We start from the raw sequence: 19,644 nt of genomic DNA, 5'->3' as shown, positions 1-19,644 counted from the left end.
AGGCCCCTTGGTCCTGTAAACTTCATATGACCCAGCACAGGGGAAAGCCAGGGCCAAGTAGTGGGAGTGGGTGGGTAGGGGAGCAGGGGCTGGCGGGGGGTATAAGGAACTTTCGGGATAGCATTTGAAATGTAGATAAAGAAAATAATAATAAATAAATTAAAAAAGATTTTTTTAAATGTGTTTCACACACTTATCCTACTTAACCCATCACTTTGCTGCACAGAGCACTGTAGGGCGCTGGTTGTTTACAAACTGCACAAATGGCTGGGACCTGTGACTCACTGCCACTGCCCAGTATCAAGACTAGGGACACATGACAGATATATCACAACCTGGTTAAAGTTAAGATTCACTGCAGTATCTACCGAATGGTAACACTATATATAACCATAAAGTAAAGTTATATTGTACAGTAAGCCAAAGAAGCCCAATATACTATCAGCATTAACAACTTAAATGTGTTTTTTTTGCGTGTGTGTACTAAGGATACAATTAACCTTTCATTTAGTTATATTTCAGAGCCATTTTTGAGACTCTTTGGTTGCTAACTACTTTTACAATCATTGCAAATAAATTATAGCTCTAAATGAAACGCTTTATAAGCTCCCTATAGAGCCTCTTTAAATAAAGAATTCCCAATCTAGTGTCTTCTAGCCCAAAAAATCTTATTGTGTCACAACTACTGATAATGTAATTATAGCAAATAAAACAAGACATTCATTTCTTAAACTTTATGTTTTGATAGCATCCTGTAACGTGGCAGCCATCTAAAGAAGGAGACCGATTAATTGGCCGCGTTATTCTTAACAAAAGAACAACCATGCCCAAAGAATCAGGTGCATTATTGGGTCTAAAGGTATGTATACTGGTTTATGATGCTTCTTCCAGAATGAAGTACAGTGCAGACAGCATTCACAAAGTTTGCAACAATTGGTTTTTTAAATCTTTTCCTCTCTTTTTCAAAGTAAATTCTCTCCAGTGAATATAGTTCACTTAAATGTTTAGCAGCAACATAAATTGTCAGTAAGGGAAATGTTATCTAATAACAGTTTTGTTACAGTAATGCTGAAAGTATAAAAGTTTTTTAAACACATTTATTATCTTCCAAGAGAAGTAAGAATGTTACCTTCAGAAAGATATTCCTATTTTATAGAATATTGTACATATAGCCACACATACACATGTGTGCATACATGCATATTTTGCATTATATATATCCAGACATCCATGTTAAATCACATGATTATGCTGGAAGTTCCTAAATAAATATTCAAAGATTTTGCTTGATATTGTGGCTATTGTGTGTGACTTGTTGAGAGCCATTAATTTAGGGTATAGGTTTACCTCATATGTGGAGTCCTTGCCTGGCATGCATGAAAGCCCTGAGTTTGAACCAAAGTACAACATAACAAAATTAATTAGTGTACTTATTTATATTTTACATATTATTAGTATTAACTACTCTTGCTGTTAAATAATTCGGGTAACCAGTATTAATAGCTCTGTCCATAGAAAGGTGGCCCAATCTTATCGTTCCATATCATTCCACCTGCCTATTCTCTCTTCCGACCATTTTTAACTGTGTATATTTGAGGCCCTTGTATCAGGTGAAATTGAGCCTGGAGGTTTATTTCAGATATATTGAATTTAGTTATAATTGAAAGTGTCGAATGTTTGACAATATAATTCAGGTTTGAGAGTCAAGTGTACATAGCCAGGTATGGTAGATGATATTATCCAGATGTTTTGAAATATGCTGAAGCTATGATACTTGCATAGTGCAACACTTTGTACAATGGCATGTCATTCACTCCAGGTTGCCTTGGTTGGGTAGAATCTGCAGTCTGTATGAACCTAGGTCTACCATAGTTATAGAAAAATGCCAACACATGATATGGACATGGGGTGTATCTTTATGTAGATATGCCAACTAACACATAAGCATAGTATGCAAGATTACTAGAATCAGTGCAAACAGCGTCAACACGCCATGCCTAATCACAGCCAGGGAGTTTTACACCTGTCTCCTGTCTACCACAGTGCCCTTTGTTAATACAATATAAAATGAGTACACAGTCTTTCTTACATTGCCATCCTATAGAGTAGCTTTTAAAAATAATGCTTTACTACTATTTACTTCAGTAAACAATGCAGTTCATGAACGTCCCTGTGCTGAGTTGAAAGCATGTTAGAAGACAGTGTACAGTTAGTTATGCTTACTACGGTATTCATGAAGTAGTGGTAAGAGCTCATGAATTTGTCATTTTGCAGGTGGTTGGAGGAAAAATGACGGACTTAGGGCGCCTTGGTGCTTTCATCACCAAAGTAAAGAAGGGTAGCCTGGCAGATGTTGTCGGACACCTAAGAGCAGGTAATTTCCCTTTTTTTTCCTGTATAAGCAATTTTTTTTGTCCTTGTATATTTTGAAGAGTTTTGGTCTGTGTTCAGCCATTTAAATATGTGACTTCTCACCAAGTCTTTACGATGTGTAGGTACAGCTCTGTTTCTGATACAGATATTTACCCACTCACTTGTAGGCATCTGTGCATAAGTAGCAATTGGGAGACAGTAAGATTAGGAATCTCTTTAATTTATATAAAAACATAGATGGAAAACAATGGACGAATGCCAATTCTGGAAATCAAAATAATAGAACAAGAATCCAAACCCAAAGTGGATTAGTGTTTGTAAAAAGCACATTCCACACCACTAAGTCTTTTGTAATGTGTCAAAATAGTTATTTAGAAATTGTATCTAATTTTTTGCACATATCCCTATTATAATAATGACTGCTATACAAATTATCTAAGGAAATATTGGTTAATTGAAATGTTACAAATCATTCCACTTCTTTAGTATTTGGGTGTTATTATTAGTATTCTCTTTATAGCCTCAGCTGACCCTGCGAAAGAAGACACGGAATTTATGATGTATTCAGTAGCAGCTCAACTTAAATTTTATTTTAGCAACTTAATTTTTAATTTTAGTTGAGATAGTCACTGTAGGCCATGGGTAGCTGTTCCAATAAAGGTGGCCTTTGACAAAAGAATAAATCTGAAAAACTACAGGAATTTGCTTGTTAGCTAAACCTAGCAAATGTTAGCTATGGAAGGCAGTGCTCCCAGAGGAGAGCAGTATGACCGCTTTTGAAAGTTTTCTTCTCTTTTTCTTTTTCTTTTTTGTTTGCTTGTTTGTTTGTTTTTCCAGACAGGGTTTCTCTGTGTAGCTCTGGCTGTCCTGGAACTCACTCTGTAGACCAGGCTGGCCTCGAACTCAGAAATCTGCCTGCCTCTGCCTCCCAAGTGCTGGGATTAAAGGCATGGGCCACCACTGCCGGGCCAAGTTGTTTTTTTTCTTAGATGGTTCCAGAAGAAGTGAGTGAGGTGGTTGTTCTCTATGATGTAACCTCTTGTTTTCACTTCTTTCATCCTCTTGATGAGCAGAGAGCCAGGCAGCTTAAAACTACACTGATAAAGGCTCATCTGAGATCATTGGGAACATGCAAGTCTGCTTTTTCCTTTCAGCAGTTGATTTGGACAAAATAAAAGTGCTTTTTAATTTTAATGTTTGGAGACCCAATGATGGAGACTATTGGATATATATCATAATGTACAAACTGGCTTTTCTTCTATTTCCATATAAACAGCTTTAGCTTTTAAAAATCACTTCTGACATTATTGATTGATTGATTGATTGATCGACCTTTACCAGGAATTTGGAGCAGTACTTCCATCTTCTTTATATTTCTGCAACCAGACTCCTCTTCAAGTCAAAATGGTTCACTGCTACTGGGTTTCATCTGAAACATAAACCTCACATCCTCACCCTTGTTGATCCCTCTGTGCCTCTAGCTTACCCCTTTATTCAAAAGCTTTGTAGCTCTGCCCACTGTGAGCCTACAGAGACCCCTGGCTAGGTCAGCCTACCTGTATCCAGGTGAGCTTCTGCCTGCAGCTCCAAAGACTTCCTCGGCATAGTCAGACTGTTGAAATCTTTTCATCCTTCAATGCTCATAATTGAATATATGTCCTGTAGAACAATAACTAATATTTCTATGCTCCTGTTATCACCTGATTCTACTTCTCTTCCTAATTGGATGCTAATGATAGCAGAAAACACATTATTTAAAGATTTTTTATTGGTTTCTCTATTATATTTTTACTACGAAATATAGAGACAAAGTATTGTTTTATTTTTTTCCTCCTTCTTGACTACATCTGAGGTGATATTCTATGGACTAGCAAATGGCTTGAATGCTAAATATCCCCTGTATTCTGATTTACTGCACTATGCATAAATTCAAGAGTGTATTAATAATTTATCTTGTTATTAAAAGTTATGTGTCCAGGTAACTATCAATAAGGAAGACTAGTTTACAATGCATTGCTTTAGCAAAATAATGGTTGCAACCCACTATTATGTATTAAAATCAATTTATTTATATTCATCATTTTGAAAAAAGTGATAGAACAAAATATAATGGGAATTATTTGGGTAAGTAATATCTTATAAAATATTTCCCAGCATATACATATGTATAAATGTGAACACCCACCCATATATATTAAATGTGTATACATCTAATGAGTTGTATCTAATTATCTATAATTCATTACACACACACACATATATGGTTAATGAACTGTGGTGTTAAACATTTTTGGTCAAAAAACTTTTTGAATATTGCTAACATATTATAAATATGTAATTGCTTTCTCTCCTTTCTTATCAGTGAAGTATTTGAAAATCTTTCTAGGTAACTCCTTAGGTCACATCATTAAAACTGATTTAATTATTGGGAATAGCCATAATTTTTAACTTAGCATAAGCAGTGCTCACACTTTTTACTTTAAAAAAAGAAATTCTGAGAAAATAAGAATTACTTCAATAAAAGTTTTCCCATTTGTTATAAAAATGACATACACTCTAAAATCTCTATATTTGCATCTGCCTTAATGTATAAAATAATATTAGTGAGACATTAAATATAGTTAGGTCCTTAATTATTTTAGGACCTAAAATTCTTAGAACAACTGAATAAGCATGGCCATCGAAATGTAAGGCACTTCAAGGAGTCACCACCATCTCAAGGACAGCTCTCCTGGACCTACCATTGTGAGCTGGCACGCACTGGCAGGAACGTTTAGAGTCTGACATATTTATGAGAATAAGTCTTTGTCTTTTTTTGTTTGTTTGTTTGTTTGTTTTGTGACAGGGTTTCTCTGTATAGCCCTGGCTGTCCTGGAACTCACTTTGTAGACCAGGCTGGCCTCGAACTCAGAAATCCNCCTGCCTCTGCCTCCCNAGTGCTGGGATTAAAGGCGTGCACCACCACGCCCAGTTTAAGTCTTTGTCTCTTAATCCTGTACTTTAAAGCTGGATTTCAAATAACAACCATCCGGTTGTTCCACTTCCCCCTCCCATGGGATATCATATTTCTGTCCATGGTTGATCTTGTACTGTCTTACTAAGAATCAGTCCTACATTAATTCTCTATAGTCTTAAATATTTCCCACTGTTCCTTTAGTATTCACTACAAGGTCGATATAGAATGTATGTGTTTTGGACATCTGGAAGGGGGTTAACTGTCATGTAACCGTTTTTTACATCTGCTTGCTTTGTAACTGCCATGGCTACCTATGTTGCCTTATCTATGGATACGAATTCAAACCCTTCCATGCCTTCTTATTCTGTTGTGCATTGGGTGAGGATAATGGAGCCTGACATAGAGGTGGAGACATCATGCCAGAAAGTATTTGTTGCTAAAACAGACCTTTTGTTCATTTAATAAGAATCTGCCACACACAGAGTCGCCTACATTCCTTCTATTATGTTACTACAGGGCATGCTGCTAACCATTGGTTTCAGTGTTTTCCAACAGGCTGCGCTAATTTCCATCCCATAGCATGAAATTACTTTCATATTATTTCTGATATATCTCAAAAGATAAAGGCAGTTTTGTATTGGACTATTCTCAGTGATCAGTATTATTTGGAGAGGAAAACCAAAGGAAACAATAAAGGTGGTTAGAGGAACTGATTAGCTGACATTATATGACAAGTCTTGAATATTAAATTATTGGTGTATGTTTTGCATTTTTGTTTAAAAAAAGAGAAAAAATAAGAAAAGTAAAGAGAATATATAAGGTAAAAAAATACCTTTTTTTTAAATTCAAGGGGATGAAGTTCTAGAGTGGAATGGTAAACCCCTGCCGGGAGCAACAAACGAAGAAGTTTACAACATTATTTTAGAATCAAAATCAGAACCTCAAGTTGAAATTATTGTTTCAAGGCCTATTGGGTAAGGCTAAAAAAACTTACTTCTTAAGTCTAGTAAATTACATGTCTTAACAGGGCTTTACAAGGAAGGTTTTACATTTATACAGTACATGTTAACATGGATAGTTTTAAAACTTATTATGGGCATATATAATAGATGATAAATTCTTCTTAACATTTAAAATTAGAATACCGATTTTTTTTCCCTGTTAGAAGATCCACAATAGACCAATATGAAAATATTGATACTTAGTTTTCTCAAGTGAAATATAACAAAACATTTTCTTTCAATGATTACTGACTTTTTTGTTATTTCTAATGTAATCAGTGTTATTTCCTTTAAGGGAGTAACTGGCCAATTCATATTGTGATATTTAAATATTATACATCTCCGATAAATTCTCATTTTGACACTTTAATATTGTACATCACCAATAAATTCTTATTTTATAAAGGAGAAAATATTTTTGCATATAATTATGAAAAGAGTGGCTTCAGGTTTTATTTAAAAGCAATCAGAGAAAATTGAATATTTGGATGTCTGAAGCACTACAATACATGACATTTCTGAAACTTCAGTTTTAATCATGATTCAGTAATCTACAGACAGTAGAATACTTCTCTGTATCTGTCTAGAGGTTCCCATAATGTTATTAGCTTTTTCCAGCAAACTCACAAATTCCAGGCTGAAAATTCATTTAGTGTTCTATAAATTTTAGTAGGGATTTTGATCTCTGTCATTAGAGTGAGATGACCACTATTTGGCAAGTAACTTTTATGTCTGTCATACTGTCATATCTATTGTGTAAATTATATATATATATATATATATATATATATATATATATATAATATTTGCCAAACTATTACAGAGCTCTGATTTGAAACACTTATATTGAAAAACTGATAACTTTAATTTTCACTGTTTCCATGAGTTTATATCAGTGCAAAACATAGAAGAAAACAATCATCCTAATATTGATGGAATGAAAATGTGTGATCATATTTCACAGAATATTAATATATCAAACTTTAAGATCAAGTCAAGCTTATCACCAATTTTAAGTGATAACAAAGAATAAACACTGAAGGCATTTCTAAAAGTATTATATATTTCCACATAGACTTTTATTTTATTTTTTATTATTATTATTATTTTCTTTATTTACATTTCAAATGCTATTCCAAAAGTTCCCTATATGCCCCCTGCCCCTGCTCCCCTACCCACCCACTCCCACTACTTGGCCCTGGCCTTCCCCTGTGCTGGGTCATATAAAGTTTGCAAGAAAAAAACACCATAATTTATGCTAGTTTACCTGCTATATGTTCTAGTGCAGAGGTACATATGAGATTGAAAAAGAGGTAAGTAAATTGGGAAAAATCAAAAATATAAGAATAAAATTTATACTTAAGCCCTGCACGCATCTCCAGGTACTTTGGGGATACATAGTGCATTTTGAATCCTCAGGTAAAACAGTGATTTATTGTAAATTAAGAGAACAACAGACAATTAAAGTAGACTGGATTAACTTACATTACTGTTGTTTTTACGCATATCAAGTAATCATCTGCATATCCAAACCCAGGCCCACCGTGGAGTGTGAAATACAGAGGGACACGACTTTTAATACTATGTTTGAATGAGCATCAAAGCTGTCATATAGATTATTAGAATAGTTCTAATTTCAATAATGACATTTAATGGTCTTAATGTTTAATTTATTAACATAATGTTTTCAGGAATCATTGTAGATAATACTCATAACCGTTGATTCATACTTATTAAAAGCCAAAGCTGTTTTCATATGTTTGGGAAGTTCCAAATACAACATCTTTGTCATTTATCATTGTGATCACTATTAAAACTATTGATCACAAAACTTGTGAGCAGAAATAACTAAGAAGACTTGTCTTAACAAATGAAACTGTATGCAAGGAAGTCTTGCTTTTAAGGAAGCAATTAATGTGAAATGGTAACCCAAAAGGATTTTGGAATTTTTTTAATTAAATTATTTTATTTATTTACATTCCAAATGTTGCCCCCATTCCAGGTGCCCCTCCCAGAGCTCTTCAACCCCTTCCCCTCCCCTTTGCTCCCCACTCACCTGGCCACCCCACCTCATCCCCCACCTCCACCCCTACCCAGCAACCTCCTTTCCTGGAGTGTCAATTCTCTGCAGGATTAAGCACATTCTCTCCCACTGAGCCCAGATGAGGCTACATATGTGCCCAGGGCCACAGATCAGCCCCTGTCTGCTCTTTGGTTGGTGGCTCAGTCTGTGGGAGCTCTGAGGGGTCTAATAGTTGGTACCATTAGAATTTTAAAAACAACTTCTCTCTGGTCTTCCTGTCAGTAGCACATAAAATATTTCAGAGTTCCACGTTCTGAGATTTTAACTGATTGTGTAAGATTTTACTGTGTGAGAGATATCTAAAGGCTTTTATGATCTAAAATTGTCAGCATCCTAATTTTTAAAATAATTCCTTTTCATTTGCTCAGGTGAATGGAGAGGAAATTGCCATTGTGAAAAAAGTTGTATTTCAGGAATGATAATCTTGTTTATAAGATCATGGAAATTTTTTAAATTGTTAATTATGTTATAATATATGATACAGTACATTTTTTAAATATGCAGAATGAGGTTTTATCATTTGTAGAAAATTTTAAATACAGCTAACTATAAAATCAGTTTGCACAAAAAGTAATGATGAGGCATCTAAGAATAAAAGATTGAGAGTAAAAAAAAATATATCCAAGTGAACTTAGGATGCAAGTGATTAAGTAAGTGATATGCTGATAATTCTCTTCATAATAACTCCAGTCTGCTTTATTGTGTCATGTTAACACTTGTACCTTAATAATCTTCTTAAATTGATACTAAAATAATTTTGAAAAAGGAGAGACAATGTAGTCTCATGCAGTGTAACAGCCAATCTAACAGGGCGCAGCATTCTGATGGGGTAGTAAGGGCTGAGTGAATAATAGATTAAGCAGAAGTGATTTTATCTATGTTTGTCAGAGTAACCTGTGAGCGTGTCAGGAATGGGTGTTCTCACAACTCACATTAATCATGTAGTATGATAGCTGTGTATTCAGCAAACTGTAGGACAGAGCTATGAATCCCTGCAAAGCACATATATTTGCATATGTATTTTATGTGCCATGTATATATTACATGCACTTGCATGAAATATTTTGGCTTTTTTTGTTGCAAGCTTGCATCATTGTTAATTACAAAGCAATTCATCCTTTTAATTTTTCTTAAATTTGCCCGTGATATCCACCATTTCATTTTATTATGAAGAGAACATTCCATCTGTTTTGCTCAGTAAACTCTTTCAGATGTGTTTGTAAAGCATATTACTGATTTGTAAAAATTTGTGTCATTTTAATTTCCTAGAACTGAAATAAAATATTACCTTTAACATTTTTGTTTTTTAATTTCCAAAACCTGCTGTTTTGGTAGTAAAAATATTGTGGTGATTTTATCCACAATATTAATCTGATTGTTGTCATGCTAAAGGGTTTTGCTATTAAGTATATAAAACCTTTGTTTTTAATTGCAGTTTTCTTTTATGTGGTGTTTCATATTCATGCACATTAGTAGTTACCTAAATAGTAACTCCCTTCATTTCTACATCTGTTAAGACCCAAGAAGACTTTCACAGCACTGAGATAAAATGGGCAGTGGTTGCCTCTGGTGGGGTAATTTGCCTAAAGGGATTCTCACTGTCTCTGCTTCTTTTAGTGACATCCCCAGGATCCCTGAGAGCTCCCATCCCCCCCTGGAGTCCAGTGAGTATAGCATTTTCTTGTCATTAAAAATATATTAAACTAAATTACAAAGTAAGATTCATCGTTTTCCTAAGCCATTTGCTGTAAATGAATGAATATGACTGTTTGACTGTCTTCACAAATACCAAACTTTGCAGCCATAATAACTCCAAGGTTCTTCTTTACCGACAATTTTCTTCTTTCGCCCAATTTCTTTTGTGGCTACGCAAAGATCTTTGTTTCAATGCCCTCCTTTATTATAAAGTCAAGACCTTCTCAGAGCTCAGCTGTTATGTCGGGAGTGTTATGTCTAGGGCAAGGAAACTGAGACAGATTGCTGGAGAGTACAGACTTTATTAGAAAACTTATTTGCTCTGTGAAGAGACAGTGGGAGGCTCTTAGCATGATGGGAACATCAAGGAGAGTTCAGACTCCAGTACCAGAGTCAGATGGCAAGGCAGTGTCTCTGGAGAATCAGAGCCCACATAGCAGAAGTTCTGTTCTTAGAGCTGTTCTGACCTTACAGCTTTCTGAGCATGGGGGAGGTCTCATAGTGAGAGCTTGCATCCAGGCTCTTTGAGAAATAAGAGAGTGAAGTAAAGTATATATGGAGCCAGTACTGCCTTTGATGTTAACTGGCTTTCCTGGTAAGTCATCCTGGCATTGGAATGTCTGACCATGTTTCAGTAGGCCAGCCCTTTGGTATCTGAGATGAGGACCACTTCTGACATTGCATTCTTACTAGTAATAAATCTGTTCACTGTATGCACCAAAAATGTCTTTATGACACAGGTTTATAAACTAATATCTTGGAAGGTAGATACAGGCTATCTCAAGTTAAAGATTAGCCTGTGCTACATGGCAGGTGTCTGTCTCAAGAAAACAAAACAGCAATAACAGCAAAACTAAATATTGTAATGATTGACTGTCCGGTTTGAGTGATATGCAGCCCGATCTCAGGGACAGTCTAGACACATTAATGAATGATTGCCATGCATCACATAATAGTGACCCATGTGGTATTAGAAGCCATGCGTGTAGTTCAGCTCACTTATAGGCATGTGCTGCACAGCTGTTAGGATGTGGTGGTGGAGGAAGTGTCTGCTTTGTTAGTATAGCCACTCAGGAGGAGGTGAAATTGTATGCCGTGTAACGGCTCTTGTAGATAATGACATTCGGTTCATATCCTGGAAATGATTGGCATTCAATTAAAACTGGAGTTTGATTCTCTAGGTATTAATACAGAATTCATCTTATATGGCTATAAAATTATGTGGATGAGAAGGGAGTTAGTGATGAGATGGGGAGAAAATCATGACCATGCCACAGAAGGAACCAGTGGCCAAGTTACCACACAAACCTTTTCCATCATGTTCCCATAGCATCTGGAGCTTGGCTCAGATTTTGTTTTGAGCTTTCTGATAACCAGTATCAAGAGATACATGGGGAGAGCTCCATAAATAATAACAGACTTGGCAACATGGATAATAGCCTTACTTTTCTAAGCCAACCTTATTATAAGCAACAATATTTTATGACCTAAAAAGTTGGTGGGGCTATGGTAAAGGAGCTTGACAAAACAGAAATGGCATCTTATAGCTAGCTTCATTTCATATGGTTAAATGGGAACAAAATGCTGCATATGGATTAATTTAAACTACATTTTGGAGTTGTTGAAACAAAAATACACAGTTCTCTTATTAAAGGGAATAAGAGACAGTCGATTCTTGATCTTGAGTGAACATGGACTGGGAACACAGTTTATATTTACCTAATTCCATGTTGCAACATGGAAGCAGTGTCCTGAAGTTCCAAATAAAGTTATAAATCAAGGCAAGTTTAGAATATTCTGGAGGGTACATCAGAAGGGTGGGTTACAACAGGAAGCTAATCTACAGGCTCAGGATGCTATGTGAGGACATGCTTCATATGCTGGATGCTAAAGGGTTTTGGTTTTTTCTGTCAGTCTGGTTCTATCATAGAAGTGGGCAAAGAATGGCTGCTCCAGGGGTTAAAGAGGGACCAAATAAGGCAGCGACCCTGTGGACGTCTGACATTCCAATCTCTGTTATCACTGTGCTTTTCAGAGGCCTGTCAGTCAGTCTTGGCTGACACATCTTCCTTTCACCGAGTGTAGAGCAGAGTGGTGTGGGTAACATACCTTCATGTGATTCCACATATTTTTGCAACAAAGAACTCATCGAGTTTTGAGTGAATGTGTAGTCAAGAACTCAACAGGGTGACTGGGTTTCATTCTACTTTTCTGCATGTGACTTGGTACAGAGCATCAGCAGACTCCCTTACATGAAAGAAGCAAATTACTGCAGTAAGTTAATGAGAAACACTACTCTCAGAAGTTTAAAAGATTTATTTATAAGATCAAATATAAGATATATAGTACTATGATAAAAGAATTATGACATCTGAATATAAAGGAGGCTCATACAGTTTGCTCCATACCCATTCATATTCATTTGTCACTACAGACACTGCATAGCAAATACCTATTAGCCACAATAACTAGCGCAGCAGGTACCATTTCTCTTGCTACCAATTCAGAAAGTGTGTCTGTTGATGGAATTTAGGATAGAGCCCTTCAAACTGTTGATAATATCTTTCATGTTGAAGCAAATGAATACGGTATCATTGTCTCACTTTAAAAACTAAAGATGACTAAAAACCAAGATGTTCTAGAGATACTCATGAAAAGTGCATTCTACATCAAACAGTGTCGGCTATGGCTTTATACTAATTACAGGCACATTTACCATTTAGTTCAAGAATTTATTTCTCACACTAACAAATGTTCATTTTTATCCTCATTTTAGGTTCAAGTTCCTTTGAATCTCAGAAGATGGAAAGGCCTTCCATTTCTGTTATTTCTCCCACCAGCCCTGGAGCTCTGAAAGATGCCCCACAAGTCTTACCAGGGCAACTCTCAGTATGTGCTTTTTATACACAGTGAATGACAGTAGGATTGGTTCTCTGAATGCATCACTAACAATCCTCTGGCGTTCGGGTTCTCCCGTGAGCACATAGGCATTTGATACCGTCAGACTTCACCACTCTGTGAGGTTGCATCAGATTTTCTTTCACTCACATATATTTATGTAGAAACCGTGATTGAATGTTGCCTTTGCCTGGCCTTTAGGAGAAGGAGCTGAAGTGGGCACAGATGTCTGGCAGACACAGGTCAAATGATTGACGATCCTTTGCCTTGTAACTCTCAAACTGTGCTAGGTGTTGAAGCTGTTGGTTTCTGGAGACTTGGCACTCTTGCTTTCTGGGGCTGATAGCCACTGGCTTCTTTTCTCTATGACCCTCTATGCTTCAATGTGCTCCTTACACCTACCTTCCTGTTCTGTGCTAAAAGTCTTAACTCTGCCACTGTTCTGTGCGTCCTTAAGTGATGGGGACTTCATTCTTTCTTATTGCTTTGTGCTGAAATATTAACCCTTTATTACAGTTCTATGCTTCATTCAGCACTGAGGGAACTTAACTCTCTATCTCTCTGTTATTTTCTTTATAAATCTCTGTGCTTGATTAAGCACTAGGGGGGAGAATGTGACTTTCACTCTCGGGTTATTCTCTGTCTTAACTCTAACTTACTCTGAAGACAGATGCTGCAGCCCTCTGGGCAAATTAGAACCTGTTGTTTAACAACAGGATGAATAAGTTACAGATTAATTAGTATGGCAACTTTCTCTCTTGCCCTGAAGCCTTGCCTCTCACTGGCTAGCCAAGAGGGAGTCTAGGTGCAATAAAACTTTGAACCAAACTTTTATTGAACCTACCAAAAGGAAAGACTTTGACACAGGCAAATATGTATAAGCACACATACATTCATATACACAATCATGTGCACATATTCATACACCTTCTAAGCTACTTATCTCATACTTAAACACACATATGCATCTACATGTCTGCTTACATATGGAATATATATTGGAAAGAGCAAAAGCCTCCACAAGCAGGATTCATTGAGCATGCACCAGTACAGAAAGAGCTCACCCATTCCGGATGAAAAAATAAGCTTCAACCTTACTGCATAGAGAAAGAAAAAGCTTCTACCTGTCTATTGCTAAATGAATTTTAAAAACCTGCCTCATTGTACGAAAAGCGTGGCTGCTGCTTTCACTCTCTCTGTAGCTCCTCATCATCATCTGCTCAGCCCCTCATCTCTGTAATGCTTCTATTTTATTCTCCTTCTGCCTCCCTAATTCTGCTCTTTCCTGAGTTCTTCTAATTCAGTTCTTCCCTTCTTCCTCCTTATGTCATCATTCCTAGTTTTCGTATTTTCTCAGGACAGATGATCACATGGTACTCCACTTATCAAAAGATCACCACAAGTTTAATCAGAAATTGAAATCATAAATTGGGTAAGACATTTACAACAGAGATGTTCACATGTGTTTTTATTAAGTCTATTCATTTAGCTAGATATTCATTATCTGTCACTAGCTGCACAAGCTCATTGAGAGTCTAAAACTATAATTCTTATATCTAAGTTAACATTGAAGTTTTGTACAGATAAACCTAGCCAATGTTTTGTCTTCTGTTCTTGTACTTGCAATACATCATTATTTCCCTTTTATGAACTTTAGTTAATGGTTTTATGAACTAAAGGATTGTATTTCCTAAATTATAAATTTAGTGCAGTTATCCTGTGACATGTAAAGAACTGCAAAGTCCAAATTGCAGATTTCATATTACATAGTGTTCAAATTGCAGTCCTTAATATGAAGGGCTTAATAATTACCAGTAGAATTTTAGCAATTCTTGTGGAATCATCATTAGAAATTAAGACATCATCTATTTGTATGTATAGAATCACTACAAGACAGTACATCTTCATTAATCTGCAGAATATCTTCCCAATAGGGTAGGCTAAGACCCAGGGAATATTACAGTAATTTAATAATGACAGGAAAGGCATATCAATAGCAGAAATCAAATCCTGAGGTGTGTCCTTTGGGCCTTGCTTCAGGGCTCATTCGTGGCAGTTCCATGGCGAACTGTCTCTGGAAGATTACCTGCTAGCCTCCTGACAGAATGTCCACAATGTGCCAATGGCTTTAAATATTAACTGCTGAATGGTTGCATTTGGAAAAATATCCATGTTTTTGCTATGTTACATCCATTTTCAGGGGTAAATCGGTGTTCACATACATTCATAGAAAGCTGCACTCAATTTTCTTAATCACTTTCTGAGCCTGGAGCTAAGACATTTAAATTTTAAAAATTCCGTTAACTTCTTAGCACATTTATTTTTGAAAGCAGAGCACAGATGCTATTCAAACCCAGCTCCCTGTGGAGTTTACTCTCTAACCTGGGGAACCATGGAGAAATAAACTGCCCACTGTTGAGAATTGCTTATTGACTAAAAACAGAAACTGGGATATTTGTATTAACAACTGAAAAGAAATCTTGCTTCAACTTGTTCTATGAATAGTTGAATTTTTTATTTTTTGGTGGTGTGTGGATTTCTGTGGTCAATCTTGATGCTTTTCTTTTGACTGTGAAGTCAAAGGAAGTAATTTTATGCTATTATTTCCATTTTTTTTTTTTTGAAATCCTCTTTGTAATACAGCAAATGATGAAACCTGTTTCGTTGCCTGGACATTTACTTATTTCTTGTGCTTACCTCTGGCTCTTCACCTATACCACTGAAATGTGTCAAAGCCTGGTTTGGTAGGATAAAAAGAAAACCAGAGGGCTGGATTCATGCATATCCAAATCCTTATTTTTGTTCCTTACTTTGATGGAACAGTTTCATCCAATTTAGCTCATCTTATTATTTGGACTCCATTCTCTCACATCCCCACTAAGCATTTGAATTTAAATTTATTACTTAATCAGAAAATTAAAAGTAATTTTTAATTTCAAGGACATTATTGAAGAAAGCTTAGTGTCTTGTTCTTGCTGCCAGTGCAGACTCTGCTTTTTGTGCTCAAAGCTAGTTGGAGGTCACTATGTCTTTCTCTTGGTTCTCATGTGAAGACTTCGTTCGGAATATCACTCAGCCTTCGTGTTGTCTGATGTGTCATATGTGTCATATGTGTTATATGTTGTCTGATGTTTTATATGTTGTCTGAGGTGTCATATATGTGTCATATGTGTTATATGTTGTCTGATGTGTCATATATGTTTTATGTGTTATATGTTGTCTGATGTGTTATATGTTGTCTGATGTGTTATATGTGTGATATGTTGTTTGAGGTGTCATATATGTGTTAAGCCTCACCTTTGTTTTCCTTTCTCTCACAGTTACTAGCTTATAAAAATTTATTCATGGAATATTAAATGAGGAAAATGTCAGGAAACAACAAATTGTGCCTGGTGCAGAGCAGGCCTGTAGTAAATGTGTTCCTTGGCCTCTTCCCTTCGATCTTAATTAACTCTTACTCTGGCTGCTCATATCACTAGGACACACTTTCTTTATTGTTTTATTTTTTTATTTTTGAGATTACAATATGATTACATCAACTTTATTTCATTTTTCTCCTTCAACATCCTTCAGCTTACCTCTTCTTCTCTTTAGAAAACTCTTGTTTTGCATTTTTGTTGTTTGTTGGTTTTTGTTTCTGTTTTTGTTTTTGGAGACAGGGTTTTTCTGTGTATGCTGACTGTCCTGGAACTCACTCTGTAGACCAGGCTGATCTTGAACTCAGAGATTTGCCAGGCTCTGTCTCCTAAATGCTGGGATTAAATGTATGTTCCACCACAGCCTGGCATGGAAAGTACGTCTAAGGATCTTAAAATAAAGCCATTGGTGATCACCAATTATTGTCTTTGATATTTAAACAAACAGACAAAAACACCACCATGATAATTTTAATTTTCCCAGAATTAAAAGAACAAACTTAGTTGGATTTCCATACCTTGTGATGTAATATTGCAGGTTTGCCCATTATGAGTTAGACACAAAATGCTTAATAAGACAAAAGTAAACCTAATGGTTATACTTCCAAATTACTGTAATTCCCTTATACATTAAGTCAAAAACATCATCCTTTCAATAGAATTATAACTCCTCCATTGGGAGCCCTGTGTTCTCTATAGGAAGAACAACAATATGAACTAACCAGTAGCCCCAGAGCTCATGTCTCTAGCTGCATATGTAGCAGAGGATGGCTTAGTCAGCCATCAATGGGAGGAGAGGTCTTTGGTCTTGGAATTATTATATGCCCCAGTACAGGGAAATGCCAGGGCCAGGAAGCAGGAGTGGGTGGATTGGGGAGCAGGGAGGGGGGAGGGTATAGGGGACTTTCGGGATAGCATTTAAAATTTAAATGAAGAAAGTATCTAATAGAAAAACTTAAAAAAAGAAAATATCTAGTAAAAAAAATAGAATTCTAATGTTTTATTTAACAACTATCTTATCAAATAACTTTGATAAATTGCATGGACTTTTCTTCACTTCTAGGTGAAGCTGTGGTATGATAAGGTGGGGCACCAGCTGATTGTAAATGTTCTACAAGCAACAGATCTACCCCCTAGAGCAGATGGGCGTCCCAGAAATCCCTATGTAAAAATGTATTTTCTTCCAGATAGAAGGTAATAAATGAATTTTGAAAAATTTATTAGCTTCTGTATTAATGGAAAACTGTTTTTCCTTCCTGGGACATATTTTCTAAGTACAATAAGTATTTAGGGGACCAAACTGCATTATTCCATAAGACAGTGTCTTATAACTTTTACTTCAAAGTAAGATGGTATTTTTAAATATATCCGTTAGTTGATCCACTTCATTAAAATGCACCTCTCTCTATGTAAATGTCATGACCATTGCTTACATTTGTAATTGAAATCAGTAATTTTAGGTAATAGTATTATTAATACCCATGGGCACAATTCAGATTTTTATGTTATAATGTAAAAATAGTGAAAGGATGGCTGGAAATGTAGTTCCATGGTAAAGCATACACTTAGCTTGTATGAAGCTCTGGGGTTGAACCTCACCTCATGGCATTATTCAGAAGTGACAGCTTAGTTTTTCAGCCTTTTAGACGACATTTATAGATATGAGCCTCTAAGTCTAGTGGAATATTGTAGAAGAAGAAATGGAAGGAATGTGAAAGATAATAATGGCAGACATTCTGTGAATCTCCAACTTCTTGACAAGATAGAACATTGGCAAGCAAGGACTCAAACGTGCAAGAGTTTACCTGCACTGAAGCTACATGCATGTGTGCGCGCGCGCACGCACACACACACACACACACACACACACACACACAGGACACACAACACATACACACAGAACACACCACACATACACAAACCACACCACACATATACACACACATGCCACACCCACTCCAGTAGTGACTCGCGTGACAGGCCCAAAAGCTTGGACGCAGTCCCGAGGCAAAAAGTTCACGGAAACTTAGTCTCCTGGAACCATGGCATCCTGTAAAATGAATGCTCCAAACCTGTCCCTGTGTTAGTCGGCTATGTGGATATATATGCTTTCTTTCAGTATGGTTTTATTATAAGTGCCTCAAAGGATTGATTTTGACATATAGCTAAGTTAGATTAGCCTCCACCAGTGTTCCAGTGTCCTAGGCAGTCCTTGAGCTGACCCTGGGCTTGGAATTCAGTAAGAATGTTACTTATTCAGTAACATTCAGAATTGCCTCTAGTATTGTAAGAGAGACAGTGAAAGAAATCAGGCATTCCAATTCAGTAGAATAGAGCTAGTAATCTCAGGGCTAGTCTACATAGTATACTTAGAACAACAGCAGAGTCACTCCCATACACAGGAATCTACAATGACCTAGGGAGAAGGAAGGTTGTGGTCTAAGAAGGAACCAGAGTAGATACTTATAACTATAGATAGCTGAGTTACTCCCATACACAGGAATTTACAATGGCTTATAGGGAAGGTGGTCTATACAATAGACTAGAATTGGAACTGTGACACGGCATGAAGCCCTTGCCCCTGGCTTCTAAGATAAAGCTGACCTTAGGTGGGGCTGCTTTTGATTCCAGTTGTTAAAATTGATTTTTATCCCAGTTGGTTCCTGTTAGCTTTTTGTATGCATTCCTCTGTTTTGTGTAAAAGTCACTTATAAGTCTGATGCTCACTTTGAGAAAAATTACATTCAGATACAGCACACTCTCTGTGTCTGTGTCTGTCACTCTTACGCCAACTCCCTTCCCACCTGTAGTGGGACCCTGATTTTTCCTGCGAATTGGCGGGGGACTGAGGTCAGTCCACGGTATACACACCACACACAAAAAACACACACTAAACACACACAGCACAATACACACACAGCTCACACACCACATATACACACACCACATATACACACCACACACACAAAACATAAACACAGACACACAATATACACATATCACACACATACCACACATACATCACACACACACAAAATAAACACACTCACACACTTCATACAAATACATACACCACACACACACAAACACACCACACACCATATTACACCACACATACTTATACACACAACACACACAATATACACATACACAACACACATACAACATACACACACATAACCAAAACACATATACAACATACATACTCTATACACAGAACAC

General features: G+C 36.4%; 1 protein-coding gene across 27 annotated transcripts in view; it reads left to right on the top strand.

Annotated features, from left to right (window-relative positions):
* Positions 1-19,644, top strand: part of Rims1 (regulating synaptic membrane exocytosis 1) — a 480,520-nt gene that overhangs the window by 310,376 nt on the left and 150,500 nt on the right. For all 27 annotated transcript variants that reach the window (XM_029538285.1, XM_029538283.1, XM_029538282.1 and 24 more), the window contains 6 exons: positions 749-859; positions 2,275-2,374; positions 6,180-6,303; positions 10,031-10,077; positions 12,885-12,997; positions 17,486-17,616. In XM_029538285.1, coding sequence (XP_029394145.1) covers positions 749-859; positions 2,275-2,374; positions 6,180-6,303; positions 10,031-10,077; positions 12,885-12,997; positions 17,486-17,616 — 626 coding nt within the window. The remainder of the gene's footprint in view (positions 1-748; positions 860-2,274; positions 2,375-6,179; positions 6,304-10,030; positions 10,078-12,884; positions 12,998-17,485; positions 17,617-19,644) is intronic.

This window comes from Mus pahari, chromosome 5 (genome assembly GCF_900095145.1).
Source record: "Mus pahari chromosome 5, PAHARI_EIJ_v1.1, whole genome shotgun sequence".
NCBI lineage: Eukaryota > Metazoa > Chordata > Mammalia > Rodentia > Muridae > Mus > Mus pahari.
The sequence above is the reverse complement of the archived record's forward strand: the minus strand, read 5'-3'. Positions and strand labels throughout refer to the sequence as shown.